The sequence below is a fragment of the Pseudopodoces humilis genome, chromosome 2, assembly GCF_049639895.1.
Source record: "Pseudopodoces humilis isolate 2021_Gansu_Grassland_sample_001 chromosome 2, ASM4963989v1, whole genome shotgun sequence".
Classification (NCBI taxonomy): Eukaryota; Metazoa; Chordata; class Aves; order Passeriformes; family Paridae; genus Pseudopodoces; species Pseudopodoces humilis.
In genome coordinates, this window is record NC_142201.1 from 8,078,427 (window position 1) to 8,097,714 (window position 19,288).

The 19,288-nt window shown below is 41.0% G+C and overlaps 2 protein-coding genes across 2 annotated transcripts in view; one reads left to right on the forward strand and one right to left on the reverse strand.

Moving 5' to 3' along the window:
* Window positions 1-4,222, reverse strand: part of OTC (ornithine transcarbamylase) — a 28,386-nt gene extending 24,164 nt beyond the window's left edge. The window contains exons 1-2 of the mRNA XM_005516723.3: window positions 4,146-4,222; window positions 185-323 (exon numbers count right to left, since the gene is read on the reverse strand). Coding sequence (XP_005516780.1) covers window positions 185-323; window positions 4,146-4,222 — 216 coding nt within the window. The remainder of the gene's footprint in view (window positions 1-184; window positions 324-4,145) is intronic.
* Window positions 4,223-7,258: 3,036 nt separating this feature from the next.
* RPGR (retinitis pigmentosa GTPase regulator) overlaps window positions 7,259-19,288 on the forward strand; it is a 37,594-nt gene continuing 25,564 nt past the window's right edge. The window contains exons 1-3 of the mRNA XM_088052050.1: window positions 7,259-7,337; window positions 9,603-9,728; window positions 16,653-16,745. Coding sequence (XP_087908176.1) covers window positions 7,298-7,337; window positions 9,603-9,728; window positions 16,653-16,745 — 259 coding nt within the window. The 5' untranslated portion in view covers window positions 7,259-7,297. The remainder of the gene's footprint in view (window positions 7,338-9,602; window positions 9,729-16,652; window positions 16,746-19,288) is intronic.

A 19,288-nucleotide genomic window follows, 5' to 3' on the forward strand; every position in this document is an offset into this window, starting at 1 on the left:
TTAAAGAATATCTCTGCAAACTTCACAGGAAGGCTCTTTGATTTGTAGCACATGATTTACAGTACTTAAGAGCTCCTGAGATTTTGTTTAGGACAAGACAGCTGAAAGGCTTTCTCACAATACTCTTCAGAACAGTATTTATTTCAACATCTGAGGGACCTAAATAACAGATAAACCATTTTACCTCTCCTCTGTGCTTTATCCTTTGTTTCAAATCTGATGCCATCCACAGCAAATACTTCAGTTCATCAGCTGTGTAGTTCTGCAGAGTAAGGAGGTCCCGACCTTTCAGATGAGCATTCATTTGCGCTCGTGTCCCATACCTTTGGCAAAAGAGCAAAAAATGTGTGTATTTTGCCATTCAATGCTAAATTGTACATGTGCTAAAGCCAGTGAGCAAGCACCTGAAATCTCTCCCACTCCCCTCACATGACCCAGCTGGATCATCCTGATAGACTGTGTTAATTAGTTTAACTAACTCTTTCTGTCAGACAGACACAGCAAGCCACTGTGCGCTCTATCAATGGCCACTGTAATAATGTTTCAAACTGTATTATAAAATGTAATTAGATATATTTTCTTCTGCCTTCTGAGACGCATACAACTGCATGCTGCCTGTCAAATAAAACCATTCAGAACCTGGTAAAATGACTTCTTGTAGACCCTAAAGCTGCTCTTTCAGGGGACAGAATAACAGAAATGGATATCCGTGCTGTTTCTTCCTCCTCGATGCTTTGTGCATGAGTCGGTGCCACATTCCAGCCCCACTCCCACAAAATGTGGTATTTCTATAATTGTGTATGAAATCTCTTCATTACACTGGGGAACAGGGTATAAAAACCCAACAAAACAGCCTGTACCACACAAAAGACATTCTGGACATGTGGTGTTTATACAGTGTATTCTGTCCTCCATCCAGATTTAGGACTTCAGAATTACATGAAACTGGATGTTGATAATCACCCTCAGAAGTTACATGATGAAATTTCCTCTAGTTTAGATGAGGCATCTTAATAAAAGTCTTGTCCAAGCCAATGTTTCACAGGCAAAAGATTAACAGGGAGTGTGGCAGCTCTGTACTTACTTTTCTCTGGCTCTGTACTTACAGCCTGTCTTAGCACTACACAGCCCACACTGTACTCTTGCTAAGGTTTTGATGGGTATGAGCAAATCATGTATTTTTATTTAAAATCAACCTTTTTAGACTGATCTAATGACATAGAGATCGAAACAGTGTAAAGAAGTGAACTGAGTGCAGCTAATACTTTTCTATTTCCAATTGTATTAGTGTTTTATAGTTCCCTTTAGCTCACCATTGAGACTAGGCTCAGATGCAGCACCTGCTAATTGCCAAGCCCTGAAATCCACAGCCAGGGAAATTTTCCCAGATATCCCCCCATGAGGTTTTGGACACGGTCCCACATGACAGCCTGAGCCCCACACCGCAAAGCCCTGGCTGAACAGGGCACAAACCACTGGCCAGATGGACACCAGGGACTGGTGGCAGAGGTTCCTGCAGCTGCAGGCCAGGGAAGAGGGCTGTCCCTCAGGGCTCTTGTTCCACTTGGATTTAAGCCATTTCAGAACTATCCAAATTCTTTGTTTCTGTCCCATTCCTTTTCAGTAGATTCCACTTTGGTTTTCAGAGTGCCACCTTCTCAGTTCAGTGCTCTTTGTGTCCTCCTTTCTCTTCTGCCTTTCTTTACCTGCTCTGTTTCTTTCCTAGTGTCCATCTGTACCCATGGCAGCTCCAGCCAAAGAGCCTCACCACATCATTTTGCCAAGTTCACATGCTAAATCAGCCCTTGATGAAGTTATGAAGGCTGGTCGTGAGATGTCATTGTAAGATCTTGCTCTGCTTGGGTTTCAGCCCTTTCAGAGCTTCGCTTTAGAGGGCAGAAACATCTTTTCCATGCTGGAAACTGGAATTCCAGACCACTGTAGTGTGTGCCATGGACCACAGAGGGGAATTCTGCCGTGCCTCACAAGGGACCTGTGCAGGTGACAAGGTCCCAAAGCCATGTGGACTCCCAGAGCAGACAGCAAATGTTTGTCTGCTGGACGTTTTCAAGCACATTCCCAGCTCGAAGCAGAGAGAAGAAGAAAACAGAAGCAAGTGTATAGGCATGATCAGGTAGTTTCACACCATGAAAAACAGCCCACGAAGATAAGCTACTGAAATCCACTCTTGAATACTAAGACACTTAGTTTATAATCACGGGATTGGCTTTAATTTTCACTGGTATATTCTGAAGGAAAATAGTTTTATAACTGTGACTTCTTTAATTACTTTAAGTTTTCAGAACAGGGATTTGCTTTTTTAACTTGTTTGTGGGGAAAAAACTAACCTTGTCCTGCTTTAAAATCTATGCAATTGCTTGCTGCTCCCTACTGTCCTTTGCCTCCTTGTTTCCAGAACAGCTTTGGGGCTGCTCCTTGTTTTTCTCATTTCAGCCTGTAATTCCTTCCAGGGATTTAGAGATTATCTAATCTCAATTTGCCAAATAACAGCTTCTGTTCATAGGTCTTGTTTCACCATCTGGCATGACTGAGAATTGGACTGAGAAATATTCACCACTGATTTCTGCACTGGCAGATATTGAAGCACTTACATTGGCTACCTGAAGAGGATTTGGAATTGCTATCCTTAAGTATTTTCAAGACACGGTTAAGCAAAGGCATAGCTGCTCTCATATGATGTTTGAGAAGCTGCAAGAAGAAAGTTGGACTAGAGATCTGCTCCTGGCCCCTTGAAGATTCTGTTTTATTGCTATGACCTCCAAGAAATTTGTTCCCTTCCCTGTTATCCATATCTGAAAGAGGGGCAGAAACGGAAAAAAATTCATTCCAGAGAAGGAGCATGAGACAACATACCAAAGTTAAAATGTAATGGGCAGAAGTGCAAGGTCAAGCAGTTTGGGCTTCTTCCTTTCTGAGCAGGGACAGCATAACTTTGGACTATTAGCACAGACTCACAGACACTAGGATATCCTGAAGTATCAAACACAGTGTGCTTAGCTGGTTATACTCACAGACAGTGGTGATAGCTCATGCCAACATTATGCTATAATGTTAAAAAAACCACCAAAAGTAACAATGCTGTGTGTGGAACTTAACAAATCAGATTTCTTCCTCAGAAAACCAGCTTTACTACAGTTGTTTTCCAAACCTGCTTTTCCATCACCTCTGTTAACTGCAGAAATTTCACGATTGGCTGCAGTAAAAATCCAAAATTTCTAAAAAAGAATTAACATCCAGCCTTTAGGACTCTAAAACTGTAACAAATAAATCATAGAACTTGGAAAACATTTGGTTTTCATATGATGTAATGTAGAAATTATAAACAAAAATTACTGCATATTAGGATTCCTGTGAATGTAAAATTTATGCATATTGTTTTATAGAACTAATCACTTGTTATATAACAAGTGTTAATTCTATTCTTGTTGAAGCTGACCTAAAACCATGAGAAAATATGGAATTAAGTTTCACCTCTAAAATTTCAACCTGATTTTGGAGAAGTGACAAACCTGAGAGGCAGCTTAGTGAAATGCTGTCATATGGGTACTTTCCTGAAATCAGGTGGGACAGGCACAGTTGTGTGGGTGCAGAAAGAACCCAAAGCCAGGTCACAGAGGCAGGTCTGCCTGCTTCACTTTGAATCTCCCATCACATCATGCTTTTCCTGCGTGCCTCCAGGGTATATAGAGACACAAAATAATGAGGCACAGGTTCACCTTGCAGCTTCAAGGAGAGTATTCCCCACCCAAATATATTCCCCAAATATGGCCAGGATATATGTCTAAATGCAGAAAGGTTACCTATACTTTATTCAGATATCTAATGGTTCCAGTACCTGCAGCACACAATGACCTCATGAATAACTATTCCTTCCTGACTTTGCAGCTAAATCTCACAGAACAAATTAATGGTATTCCACAAACACTAGAAATAGATAATACCGCAGTCTCCTGAAGTCCCAGAACTTGCTTCCTGGTGAGGTAAAAGGACACTGAAATTGCAGGGAAACCCCTCACCCAGAGCCTTTCTCTAGAACACTCACTCCTTCACAGGATTCCGCTGCTTTTGACTCCAGCTTTCTGACCAAACACCACACACCAGATAAAATTAAAGGATATGCTCACCAAAAGTGTTGCAGCAGCTGCTTGCTGGTCCCTGCTAGTTTTGAAATGCTGGTGAAATTCCTCCCATTCAACAGCATCTTCTGTTTGCATTAAGACTTCTTTTAACCCACAAATAAAGTTATGAGGAAGGAAGGTGTAGGAAGCAGAGAGTGAGCTGTGCTGCTGTGCAAATGAGGGAAAACCAAGAACCAAGGTATTTGTTTTGGTTGTTCCAGACAGAGCTGGGCCAGCCTGGGGCTGACCCTGAACCTTTTCTTTGGTCAAACCCTACAGATACAGAGATTTCTCCCAGGGCCTATTGCACCACTCACAGTTTGTGTTCTTCTGTGTGGGCTCATCCTGTCATATCATACCTGTGTCAATACTATTTCATAGCTATTTCATGTTAAATATTTGTACAGGAGCACGTGCTGATAGAAAAAAAGAAGACTTGAAGGATCAGCATGAGCAAGGTGGCCCCCCCTAGGGATGGGACTGTGGCCAGGGGGCTCTAGCACAGCCCAGGCAGGGACTGTCAGCCCTGAGCTGAGCCAAAATGAGGCCCATGGGTATGGAGCTGGGCAAGGCATAAAGACTTATTCATGCTTTTGGGGCCCTGACAAAGATGAAGTAGTCTGCATTAAAGAAATCTACATTTTCCTGGGTTTTTAGGGGGTTTTTTTGGTTTGGTTTGGTTTTGGTTTTTTGGGTTTTTTGGTCTGTTTTTTTTTTCGGACCAAGTTTTCAATTATGCTGTGGTAGTGTTAAACAGTGTGAGGCCCAGAAAGTGAAATATTGCAGCCTGCCTACCTCCTTAGGCTAAACTGCTTGCTGATAATCTGAAGTAGGTCAATCGCTAAGAACTAAAGTGATTTCATTAAAGTCTCTACCTTCAAATATAATTGTCAGATAAGATTTTATGCCACCTGCACTGTAGGTGGTTTTGAAATATGACCATTACTTTCTCATTTCCTCCTCCCTGTAAGGAGAGATGCACTAGTGTAAATCAAGGTGATGGCATATCTGTCAGAGAGGGTGATACATTGAAATTACAATGCAAGGAACTTATAATTAAAACAAAAAGAGAAAAAGTTTGACTCCCTGGGAAAGGTAGACGGTGAAAAAGCCGTGCAGGGTGATAGCTCCTGGTGGGAATTGTTCAGGACCCCTCATGCTGAACCAACCCTGAGATGCTTGGGAAATTAATCAGTTGCCAGGGGAAATGTCAAACAGAAGTAAAAATCCAAGAGAAATTAACAGTAAGGGAATGGAAAAGAAGAAAGAAAGAGGAGAAAGAGAAGAAAGAGAAGAAAGAGAAGAAAGAGAAGAAAGAGAAGAAAGAGAAGAAAGAGAAGAAAGAGAAGAAAGAGAAGAAAGAGAAGAAAGAGAAGAGAGAAGAAAGAGAAGAGAAGAAAGAGAAGAAAGAGAAGAAAGAGAAGAAAGAGAGAAGAAAGAGAAGAAAGAGACGAAAGAGAAGAAAGAGAAGAAAGAGAAGAAAGAGAAGAAAGAGAAGAAAGAGAAAAAAGAGAAGAAAGAGAAGAAAAGAAAGAGAAGAAAGCCAGGCCATGGTTCTCCTCTTGGTTGTCCTCTGGCAAATGACTCCCACGACCTTCAAGCCTGGACCCTGGGGGCTGAGCTTGTGTCCATAGTGACATCCAGGAGAAAAGACAGCAGACAAAGCAAATGTGGTCGGGGTACCAAGGCCTCCAGTCTCATCCTGCAGTCTCACAGGGAGGGGACAATGCCAATGCCTCTTTGTCAGGTCACACTTTGTACCGGGCCTGGCTGAGCTGAAGTTCATTTTCCCATAGCAGCCCTCACAGTGCTGGGCTCTGCATTGGTAGCCACAAAGGTATTGATACCACACCAATCTTTTTGGGTACTGCTGAGCAGCGCTGGCATAGCACCAACGTTGTCTCTCCAATTTCCCACCACCCATCAGTAGGTTGGGGGTGGACCAGATCTTGGGAGGGGACACAGCTAGGACAGCTGACCAAAATTAACCAAAGGGATATTTGATATCATGTGAGGCTGGCTCAGAGATAAAAGCTAAGGAAAGGAGGAGGAAGGGGGAGCATTTGTTATTTTACAAAATGTGCCTTCTGGAGCGAAGATGAGGTGCTTAAGTCCTGCTTCCTGGTAATTGGCTGCACATCACTTACTAAGGGGAGGAATAGAAAAAAAAATATTTGTTTTTTTGCTTTGCTTTTGTGTATGCATAAACTGCCTTCTCTCAACCTATGCTTCCTACCTTATTTTCTCTCCTCTGTCCAGCTGAGAAGGGATAGAGATGGATTGGTGGGCACCTGGTGTTCAGTGAATGCCAATCCACCACACCCCTGTACAGAGCCTGCCTGAGCCCCATTCCCACATGGACCAATTTCATGGTAATCTCCTGTGAAAGAAGGAAAGGAGCAGCCAAAATTTACAGATGTCCGTGGTTGAAAAGGAAGGCAAATGCCAGAGGCTCCAAAAAAAATCAAAGTTTTATTAGTAAATTGTACATGTGGCACGTTAACTGGTATAAGTGAGCTCCTTATCTCCTAGTAGCAAGAAAAAGAAAGAAAACCAAAAAGGTCGGAAGAGAGAGAAAAGGAGACCATCGGTCCTGGGTCCAGTATTGATTTGGCCAGCAAGAAGCCCGGGGTCCTCAGGGGCACGACCTGGGCACTGTTGGGGTCAATTTTACAGGGAAACTTTCCCCGGGAGCTCAGGGCCCGGTGCCGCCCCACCGCCGGCCGCCCGGGGAGGGCTGGAGCCACGTCCCTGGAGGTGTTTAAGGAACGACTGGAAGTGACATCGAGTGCCATGGTGGGCTGCCCGTAGGTTGTACCCGGTGATCCCAGAGATCATTTCCAGCGCAGCGATCCGTGCTCCGATCCCGCACCCTCCTCCAGCCCTTTCCCCGGCCAGAGCAGTGATCCGTGCTCCGATCCCGCACCCTCCTCCAGCCCTTTCCCCGGCCAGAGCAGTGATCCGTGCTCCGATCCCGCACCCTCCTCCAGCCCTTTCCCCGGCCAGAGCAGTGATCCGTGCTCCGATCCCGCACCCTCCTCCAGCCCTTTCCCCCCCCGCGCCCTCAGGCCCGGGCCGGGCCCGTTGCCGCCCCCGCCCGCCGCCAGGCGGCGCTGCCCGCGGCCCCGCCCCCCCCCCGCGGCCTCCTCCCGGCCGCCATGGCCGCGCCCGCCGCGGGGACCGAGCTGCCCGTGCCCGGTGAGTGCGGCCGCTCCTCCCGGCACTCGAGGGGAGCGTGCCTCTCTGCCTGTGCCGGCCCCTGCCCGCCTCATCCCGCAGGTCTCCCCCGGCTCCCTCCGGCTGCGGGCCCCGCGCCGGGCCGGTGCCTTGCGGCGTGTGGGGAGGAACGCGTCCGCTGCCGTCAGAGCCCGGACGGGGCAGCCCCGCCAGCGGCCGGGGCAAGGGGCAGCGCCGGGCACTCGCGGGGGAGGGTTAATTCTGAGCATTAATGGTTTGCTTGTGCCGCGGTTTGGCCCACGGTAGTGTTCAAACGTTTGCTCGTTGCTGGGACAACAAACGCCTCGTGTATGTCCTGTGGGATTTAATTTACCGAGTTGATGGGATTGGGTTTCCAAACTGATGGCAGCGCTGAAGCGCAGAATGGGTCAGGCTGGAAGGGACCGCCGCGGGTATTCTGGTCCCACCTTCCTGCTGTAGCAGGGCCATCCCAGGGCACATGGCCCAGGATTGTATCCAGCCGGTTCTGGGATTTGTCCAGTGAGGGAGACTCCACAACACGCGCGGTCACGGCGCAGGAAAGAATTTCTTCCTCTTGTTCAGGTGCAACTTCCTGAGCATCCTTTTCTGCTCGTCGTGTATTTCCCTAACACCGATCGGAGCCTGGCACCCCCTGGGTGTAGGTATACACATTAGTAAGATTCCCTGTAAGCTGTCTCCTCTCGAGGCTGAACAGGCCCAAATCCCCCAGCCTTTCCTCCGAAGAGAAATGTTCCTGTCCCCCGGTCATCCTTGTTGCCCCCTTCCCCCCCGGACCTGCTTTGTGAGCTCCATGTCTCGCTCCTACTGAGGAGCCCAGAACCGGGCACAGTAGTTGTGTCAAGTTGTGAAATGTGGCTTAGTCAAATTAATGAGAAACAAAAGACATTGGGAAAATTATCAGGTTTTTGTATACATTGAATGAAGAACATAAAATGTTTTCATGTTAACCCTTCTGAAGGGAAAATAAATGAACCTGAGAGCTCTCTATGTGCTGAAGAGATCACTAAGAAAATTCAGAAGTGCATGGCTGTCTGGCTGGAGATGAAAACTTAAAACAGAGTTTTCAGATGCTGTTTAGTTTGTCCATAGTTATACATGTGTCTAGGTAAAATAAGGGAAAACTCAACCCTTTCTTTAAAAAGGCTTGAGTTTGTCTGCACAAAGCTTGCTGAGAAAGTGGAAGTGAAAAAACGCAGGTGATAAGTATAATTTATACATGTCTGCTCCATCTGATACATAAAAATAACATCTTTGCAAATAGGGGAGGCTTTTGCATAAAATAATTATTTAAAATAAAAATTAAATATACAGTTTAAGAAAGAACTTTCAGATTCTGGAGCTGGGGTGCATCTTGTTGATGAGATTGTTATCATTGAAAGTAAATGCACTTGGATGTCTCAGTGTAACTTTCAGAAACAGTCTACTGTTATTGTATGTATTTCCTAGCATTTGTTACATGGTAACAAAACTTACAAGGAAAAGGTTTCATTTATTCTTGTTTTTTTTTATTTAAAAAATCTATGTTTATACCGTAGGCTTTGACATTTTAAAATAGGAGGTTTAATTGAGCTTTTGTATCTGAGCTGATACAAAAAAAAAAATAAAAAAAATTGTCTGCAAGGATTTTGACAAATTATTTAACTTGTAAGTTCATTTATTTTTCTGTAGAATTAGTGTTTTCTGTCAAACCACTTGCCTAACCAAAAGCTGAACAAAGAGTTAACATTCTGTGTTTTGAAACAATGTTGCTAACACTTTTGAAAGTGTGAAGAATTGTGAAAAACAGGCAGACTACAAAGCCTGAAAAGCTGCTTGGACTTTATTTTGGGGTGGTTTTGTTTGGATTTTTTAGATCGCAGTTTTATCACTGAATCACAGAATGGTGGGCTTGGAAGAAACTTCTGGAGACCATCTAATGCTACCCCCTTGCTAGAGCAGGTTCACCCAGAGGAGGTTGCACAGGATTGTGTCCAGGCAGGTTTTGAATATCTCCAGAGATGGAGACTCCACAGCTTCTCTGGGCAGCCTGTTCCAGTGCTCTGCCACTCACACAGGAAAGAAGTTCTTCCTCCTGTTTAGGTGAAATGAGAGTTTTGCCAACTCATGGTTTGAAGGCTGAGAGAAGAAGGAAGAGAAAGATAAGAAAATAAAATGTGCCAATTAATTGATAGAACATGTCTGTTTCAAAATATGTGAGGCAAAATTTTCTTTCACTAAAACTGACATTATCTTTTTGTGTTTCAGAATCAGGTGCAGTTTTCACATTTGGGAAAAGCAAATTTGCAGAAGATATTCCTAGCAAGTTCTGGTTCAAAAATGACAAGCCTGTACTTATATCATGTGGAGATGAACATACAGCTATTATTACAGGTCAGTATTATAAACGGAGGATATAGAATCAGAATTGTTTAGGTTGGAAGAGACCTTTAAGATTATGAAGTCAAACCATTAACCCAGAACTGCCAAGTCCATCAGCAAGCCATGTCCCCAAGTGCCACATCTATACATCTTTTAAACACCTCCAGGGATGGTGACTCAGCCACTTCCCTGGGTATCCTGTTCCATGTAGAAATTTTTCCCAATCTCTGGTCTAAACCCTCCCTGTCACAGTTTGAGGCTATTTCCTCACATCCTCTTGCATGTTAACTGGGAGAAGAGGCTGACCCCCACCAGTGTACAACCTCCTTTCAGGAACTTGTAGGGTGATAAGGTCTTCTCTGAGCCCCCTTTTCTCCTACAGCTTCCCTGACAGGACTTGTGCTCCAGACCTTTCTGTGGTCATATTCCAGCCCCTCAATGTCTTTCTTGTAGTGAAGCTGACCTCTATGATAAAAGGTGATATATTTGAAATTTTGAAATAAAAATTTTGAATTAAATTTTGAAAGTTAGGAATCTTACTTGCATCCTGAGATAATACATTAATTCAGGTTGGGGAGAGGAGAGAGGACTGCTGTGGAAACTGTTGGGTGCTTTTGGAGTTAGTGTGAGCTTGCTCAAGGTTTTCACAGGACATGCCCAAGAACTGTCTGGAGGAAGTTTGTAGTAACTGAGTGTATGACAGGATTTAAACTAAGCATAGCTTAACTCAGGCTGAATGTTTCTTGTGAATCTGACAATGTTTAGTATGTTACATATATTGTATCATGGAAGTAACTGCTGAACACCAGGAGTTCACTAGAAATATCCTTGAAACAATAAATACAATTGTGTCTCTCAAATGATGCTTGGAGTTACTGTTAACTGTCAGAGGAAAATAACCCTTGAAAGAGCAGCTCAATAAAGGATTTCAGAAAATCTTACAAAAATCAGAAATAAATGGAAAAGGTGTTCAAAGAAAGTCCAGTGCAATAAAGTAAACATTATTAATGTTTTTTTTATTTTCTTTGAAATGATGGAAACAGTGCTTATTAAAGAATTTGTTCATTTTATTTGATTGGAATTTGAATGAAAGGGACTATACTTCTGTGGTTGAGTATGTGTGATGATTGTATTGACAATCAACTGCTGACATATAATAAGACTTTGTTGTTGAAAAAAATATATGTGTATTTTCAGGACTGTTAAAATTGGAATGTAGTTATTGCTTATCAGTACCCAATTGGTCATTGCTTATTAAATAATTTATTGAGGATTTCTTGCAATGTTTGCAACCAACATTGAAGATGCTGAATTTTTAGAAAGAACTATTCCAGGCAAAATAAAAAAGACTATAGATTTCATGGGCTGCAGAACACCCTGAGGTGAAATTACACGATGAATTTTTCAAGCCTAACTTCACAGAAGAAGAATTATACATTAATAGTTTATTTTGAACAAAGCTTGACACTTTTTCTTGGATTGAACAAATAATATTAAATTACCTGTTGCATTAAATTAATCCGGATATAACCTGGGGCACTGTGGCATTTTCCTTTTGCATTTTCTTTCTACATATAATTTTATATACCCACACCCAGTCTGAAATAACACACTTTCAGTTCTCTGTTTAAACCAGTCAATTTAAATTGCCTCCCAGCATGTTCCTGGGCCAGGCACTGTTAACCCAAATCAGCAACAATCCCCTAATTCCCATATTACTGTAACAGTGACCACTTAGATAAAGCTTTTGAAGAAGTCACAAGAGATTTTCATGCAGCACCATTTCTGTACAATTTCCCCTTCTCTCCATTATTTTAGTATATGCAGCTTGTTTCAAAAGTGTCTCAGTAGCTTGCCTTAGCTGTTGTAGTGGGCAGGTATGTCACCAGGGAGGCTTCTAAATGATCAGATCTTTATTTTCTCAAAGCTTTTGCAGTCAAGGAACTGTAGAAGTATGAGAAAATTACTTCTTTGGTAGAAAAAGGTTTTCTGGATCACTGTAAAGTAAAAGGAAAAGTGTGGGTGAGGTGTGGCTCAACAACAAGCAATGGTAGAGAAACTGCAAGAGTCATACCAAAAAAGTGAAGGAGGGAAAGAAAAAGCTCTTCTCCCTCATTTGTTCTTCACACCAGTGCATGCCCACGTGCACCTCACATTTCTGCAGTTAGATGGAATTGGATGATACAGTGGAATTAAGCCCTTGGGAATGAACCTGAGCTGCAGTAACACCTGGAATAAATGATCCAGAGGCTCATGCTGATAATGAATTTACTGAGGAGGGCACATACCATGTGGGAAACAGGAGCTTCTTCAGGAGATGAACCTGACCTGGAAGAGATAAAAGACAAACATCGCCGAGGAAGGAAAAGTATCTCAAGCAGGTGTGTGTTAATGCATGCTTCATTTTACTTTCAGTCTTTTTACAGGTCACAAAATTTCCCCCTCCTTTTTTTTTTTCCACACCTTGAAAGGGAATGGGAGCTATATTTGTAGGGTATAGTGGGAATATGAAGTAGATTAAAATACAGAAATATATAAATTTCACACTTAACGTGGCTCAGCAATTGTAAGTAAAACAATCACCTGAACAGATACAAATCACTCCTTAATGCTGGATTTGGGCAGGAGAGATAGCTATCACTAGCACCAAATCTTGACTGAATACTAGTGAAGAGAATGTACAAGAGCTGATATTTAGCATTCAAACAAAATATTCAGAACCTTTCAAATATATCTTTCATCTATTCCAACATCAATATTCCCATATGACTCCTATAAAGACAAGGGTAAAGTAAATATAAAATACTCTGTCTTTTGCCTTTCTAGGTCAGGAGTTAAGAGTCAAAAATTTAATTTGCATGCTGTGGCTGCATGTTGGAATTTAAGGGACCAGTGATAGTTACTTGCTGACTTTGAGTTGGCTTGCAGAGCTAGTGGAAGAAATGTTTTCTTCTCCAGGGAGGAAGTTTGCGGTTGAAATTTGTGTTTCTTTATTCTTTTGCTGTCTACCATTGGCATAACCTTGATTAAAATATCCAAGCAGGAATTTTTTTAAGCAGTGATTTTCTTTAGGTCTTTAATGCAGTCATGATCAATATATATTCCAGCATCACTTGTAATATGTTTCATAATGGCTTTTGCCTCATTTCTGTGTTTTTTTGGCCCAAGAATACTGATAGTCCATTCTCTGCATCTTCTATAACGGCTTCTATGAAGGCTTTGGAAAGCAATTAATTCATCCTCATGGGAGCTAGTGTGGAGAAGTATGAATATGCATACTTTTAAGAATCTCCTTCCAATGTCTGTGTATTAAATTTTCTTTCCTACAAAACTCTTAAAGTTAACAGCTGTCTTATTGTTTATTTGCCTTGATTAGAGTGTCCTAGGCAGCTTAACCACATTTAGTCAAAGAGCCTGATCCTGTTCACAAGGGGGAAAATGCTGATGATTGAAGACACTTATTCTGAACTCAGTGCTCTGGAGAGAATTGAAGCCCCCAACACAAGAAGGAAGAAGGAAAGAAAAAAGTATCAATTATAAAAGTAGGAGTGAAAAGAGGTACATATGGAACCACAGGAAGATAGTATACTCCTAATTTCAGGTTTTGTAAGGCATTAAATATTCAAAGAAACCTTGGAATCTCTCCAGATGTTTTGTCACCAGTTTTCTTCTATTCATTCTGCTTACCAGTGGGTCATCAGAACATGGCACAGTATCTAATGCATCAACTGCAAGGGGAGGATGAGAAAGATTAGTACACGTTTGTATTGATGTATATGAGCAAACAACATACTGTGCTGGTTTTGCTTGTGTGATGCCAAATGTCCTAAACATTACTGTTATTGTTGCTCAATAAAGTTTCTGAGAATATCATGACTTGCCTAACAAAACTGATGCCGCTCCTATTTCCCTGGGATGTATTTGACTTCTATATGAATTTTAAATCAACTGTCAATGTAATTTATTCACTAAATAGCTCAAATAAAAATAATTTTAAAAAATAGTTGTGGTGACTTGGCATTTGCTACTCTGTACAAAATACTACCTTTTATGTCTTATTCAGGTACAGTTTCTCAGAAGGATCTTGTAGTAAATATTCAAGGACTGTACATCACTTCCCCATCTTATTTCTCTCCCACACTCATATAATTTAAAAAGAAAAGGGGGGAATATGTAAAACATACCTTTAAACATAGGTAATTAGAGTACTTGGCTGCCTGCTGTAACAAAGCATACAGGATTTCCTCTGGTATTTCCTAGCTGCCCAATGAATGCCTTTAGAAGCACTTCATGAACCAGAAGTGCACATGACTGATGGGGTTGCCAGGAATCACAGCTATGATAGCAACTATTCATGAGAAATGAGGTGGGAGACAATCTCTTGCTGAAGTGTTTCACAAAATCTCTATTGCTACCCATGGAAGTGTCTTGTGGCTTCCTTGGTAGCCCTGAATCGCTGTTGGTGAAACGTCTGCTGGTGTACCTGCCAGTGAACACACACCTGGGAGAAATACTTCAGTTTTGCATCAGGATAAGGGTGGAGACTCCTGTTGGAAGTGTGTTTTCATCACCAAAACAGTCTGAGTAGACATTTTCATTATATCCTGTTGTTCCCCTCCTGCCCAGAGTCATAATCTGATCTGCTGGACCTGTCTTGTGCAGCCATTCTACCTGGCAGATGGCCCCAATCTGGATAACAGCACCAAAGTTGAAGCAAAAACCCAAGAGCAATTTGAATTTACAAAATTTTGCAATTTGACCCTTGCCTATTTGTCTGCTGTTGGATTCAGTGCATCTGTGTGATGGCTAGGATATCAGTATGCAGTTATGAAATTGGGCCTTTTGCATGCAAAATTATATTGGATTTCTTGGCCAGAATCATGTCTCTTCTGAAACTTGATTTGCTGTACAGACCGAGAAACATTGCTTCATTACAGGCATTTGTTTAGGTTTCTCTGCAGTGCCTATTAATTCTCATTCTCTTTCTAAATTAACTGCTTCCCAGATTTTTTATTTGCTGTTATACTCCTAGGAAACCTGAAGTTATAAAAGGCTGTCACTTAGTTGTAAAAGAATGTGAAAAAATTCCTCTCATCTATTAAGCTCCTTGACTTACAAAGCAATGCCTGAGAATTTAAAGACTGATATAAAACCCAGCAGATTATAGGATGAAAAGCATGACCTTGTTTGAATTTTGCATGGATAAAAGAGAATGTGCTTAAATTGAATTAGGGCAGCTTGGCATCATACTCCCACAGAAATACTGCTGTCTTAGGAAAGCAGTTGGAAAGTGTAAAGCAAGGATACAAGGAAGCCATACCACTACAGGATAGATGTCATTTGCTGATAAAAATCCTTTCTGTTATGGTGTGTTTGCTGTCAGGGACAGCTCTGCATGTGTTTGACATGATTACATTATCAAAATTAGGATGGAGATGTAAATGCTGTTAGTAGAACACTGTGAGCATGAACTTGACCTCTGTCTTCCTTCCCTTCCAGCTTTCTTGGAAAGATATAATATTGACACATAGCCCCACGTGCCAAGAATTGTAAAATCTAAAAATTTGATCAGGATTTTAGACACCAGTTAAGCATTGGTGTGTTTTTTATCTTTTTAACTGTGCACTTATATTTAAGAAAATGAATGGATATTTTTATTAGAATAGGATTTTTTGGGGGTAATATTTAAAGCATTGCAATATTGTATTTCAAAGTCTCTGTAAATCACAATCATAACCTTTACTGGCAACAGCCATATTATTTTGGCATTATTATATGAAATTGCTATTATGGATTGTGGTTGTGGCAATTGTAGATGAAGAGGGTGACAAGCTCTATGACCAAATTTTTGTTTAGGATGACAACATGTTGGAGTCCAACACACAAAGCTCTGCAGACCTTCAGAAGTAAACAAAGTCCTTTTAGTTGATGTAAAAAGGTGGAGTTTTGGGGAGAGGATGTTGTTTTGTTGTGGGGTTTTTTGATAAATCAGTTTCTATTTTGCAGATTTCTGTTGGAACAAGGGTTTTATTTTCCAATGGGAACTTTACAGCTTTACAAGATGTGATAGTTTGAAAAAGGAAATTAAATGAGTTCTTTTTAAGGTATTGTCAGTAGTCAGTTTTGGCTAATTTTCATCCCAGATGACAAAATTCTCATCTTCATATACCATCCTCAGAAAAAGCACTGGTTGTTCAGAATTATAACGGTTCATTGTTTGCAATGAACTGCAAGTCTGGTGACACATCATAGGAATTTCTGAAAGGTGATCCTAGCATTGTCCCTGTTCAACATTTGTAACCTAATGTTTGCATTTAGGTTTACAAAACTCTATGACTGCATGGTGGATTTATGCATTCTGTCTTTATATTCAGAACAACAAATTAATACAGTTCATGAAAATTTATCAGAAACAACAATTGATAGAAATGTGTATTTGTAAATAATTTTAAGACATTTTGCAATAGAAGAAATATCCCACCCTAAACAATCAAATAAGCCAAATATTACAAATCTGTACTTGTGTTTATCACAAAGCTGCATTATTCATTTGTGTCTTTGGGGTAAGGGTGCTCAGTCAGATGTGCTGTTCTTTTATAAGGGGGCCAATGAATACTATGGTTTCTGAACTGCAGGGTCTGTCCAAAAGTACATCTTGTTTTCTGAAGCTGTTTTCACAGCTTCATCTGTGCTGTGATTAAAGATGGGGATGTTTCTTCTTCTGGCTGGGGATTTCTTATTTAAACAATGCAGCTACTATTTTTGAACTGTAAAATCACAAGGATAGTTACTCTTTACACTTATATATTGAATTGCCTAAACTTAAACCTTACATTAAAAAGGAAGTAATAAATTCATCGTGAGTGGATGACCATCTTGTCTTGAGTGAGATATTCAAACATGTGAATGGATTCTGTCTATGATTTTTTTTTTCAGGGAAAGGTAAACTATACATGTTTGGCAGTAACGACTGGGGCCAGTTAGGACTAGGATCAAAGAACACTGTCAGCAAACCGACGTGTATTAAAGGTTTGTGTAATTTTTCTTTTTCTTTTTTCTTTTTTTTTAGATTTTATTTTATGAAAGGAGACCCTTGCAAAAAGGTACTTCATAGGATGCAATCCCAAAATAACTGATTCTTTATTCATCCTGTGTGCACATTACTGCACAAGATCGTGAAGGTAGCTTGGAAGGATCCCTTATTGATTTTCCATTACTTCAGATTCTGAGTCCTTTTGCATCTAGATTACTTCAGATACATAGAATCCAGTCATTTTTGAGGGCTCTGACTTCATGTAGTATTTGCCTTTTCTGACAAGCCACATCTTCATTTTTTACTGCAGACAATAATCAGATGCTTGGTCTCTGCATTGTCTATGTGTTAGAAACCAGAGTTCCAATAGCATTGTGTAACCTCTGTGTCACTGCTTTCTTAGCACCTTTGTAAGTGAAAAAAATCTATCAGAAACTTTTCACAAGTACTGCTACATTTTTAACAAGTATAAGAAATGCCCAAGGGGGCATAAATGTTAATACATTTTTATGAGGCAGTAAAATAAATTCCTACGGGTAGGAAAATACGTTTTCATTACACTGTGATCTTCTTGATCTTTCTTAGCTGTTTTTATCTCGTCAAACAAAGCTAAGTCAATACTTTTCCCTATCCCTTTACTTATGTCAAGTCAGATCTATCCCATTACACGTTTCTTTTTACTATTAAATGTTTATCTTCACTCTTTCTGCCAGCAGATCGATCTGTTAGCTTATTGTTAAAAACAAATTATCCTGCTTGTTCAAACTCTGTTCTTCCTGATTTAGTTTATTCTACTGTCCTTTATTTGCTCCTGCCTCCATCTCTCTTCAGATTGAGAATGCATCTGCTCTCATGTACACATCTTCTGTCAGCCATGTGAGAGATTGATTCTTACCTTGGCTCGAATACATTTGGTTTCAAGTTTTGGGTTTGCTGTCGAATTGCAATGGAGAAAAAAAGATGAAGAAAAGATGACAGCAATTCAAACCACACCTGGCATCCGTTGAAAAAGTCACAAGGGGGATGTCTTTTTTCTCTTGGCAGTAAGACAGCAGGAGGAATTCCTGGAGCTTTTCTCACTAGCCTTTGTTCATCCCTTGGCTTTGGGAGTGGGGTTGCAAGGACACTTTCCAGTTTCTGCTTGGAGCCAAATGCTTGTGTCTGCATGTTTTCGGAGAAAATATCTTCTGGGTCTTGGTTAGAGATTAATGAAATTGGTTATGAAAAGTCACCAGCAACATTGTAAATATAACGTGGCTTATAACATACAATTGATTAACCTAAGTGGGAGGAAGTTTAGGGAGCACAGGCTTCAGAAGAGCTGACTAAGATTATCTCTGATGCTGAAGAGTGTTGGGATATAAAGATTGTAGGAAGAAGCCACCATTGGAAATGTTATGGTTCCAGCCTGATGGTAGTGGTAGGTAAGTGTTGGATAGAAGATGCAGGAATCTGAATTTGAAAAAATTAAGTTTGCATCTGTGCGACAGACCTGGGGCAGTTCATGCTTAAGTTGATAGATTTGTTTGGTGACTTGGTAGAAGGGACCTTAATCTGTGTGTTAAAGAGCTGATGAAAGTTGATCTGGAAGGGCTGAAAAAGGGATTGTAAAAGGGATGATTGTTGTTGGCTTTGTTATGGACTAGTGCAGTGGAAAAGCAATTAAAGATTTATTATGTAAAAATAATTCTGGTTTAGAGCATTATATAGGGTATGGGGACATGACTGAGAAGATAATTTGTTGACAATGAACAGTAACTGGAGCAAGGATGGAAAAGTCAGGGAGACATTTTTCCTCTCTATTTCTGAAATGGAGTGCACCTGTCATAAGAGAAGAGGAACCTCTGTATTTTCTCTTTCCCACCAAGATAACTCCTGACTCCCCTCACATACATTCCCAGTCTTTCAAAGTGACCAGACTGCAGAGAAGTGCGTGCCATGGCACTCTCATTGGTGGTAACTCAGCTGAAATTGAGATGGCATGACACATGTAAAAAATGTAGGCACTAGTTCAGGTAGGGCTGCCCTTGGCAATTGAGGTCAGTCATCAGGAAGTGATCACAACAGAGCAGAGCAGAAAAGGGATGTGAGCACAAGAAAGGGAGGTAGGGATGGTAAGAGAAAGGGACAGGATTTCAAAGGTTTACAATAGTAGGAAAAGTCTAAGAGGGAAGTAACAATAGCACTGTTAATGAAAACTGAAGACAGCTTAAATTATTAATTTTACCCTGCAACTTAATATATGCTTTGAGGGGTATCCTGTAAATGGTAAATTCCAGGGACTGTGGCATTGGGATGAAGTAACCATCATCAAGCTGAGTGTTTTAAATTTTTAAGGTCTGACCTATTTTCTTATCTTGGGGGAATACTGATTTGATAAGTCATGTGCTAGATTCAAATGGGCAATGATACTTGAAATAATTCTGTTGGTAAAAATGTGGAAAGAAGAAATCAGAGCTCCCTCTAGAGCATAGAACATTTTGTTGTTGAACTAGCTATCAGCCTGTTTGTAACTTTCTCTCCTCTGGTTTTAATTCTT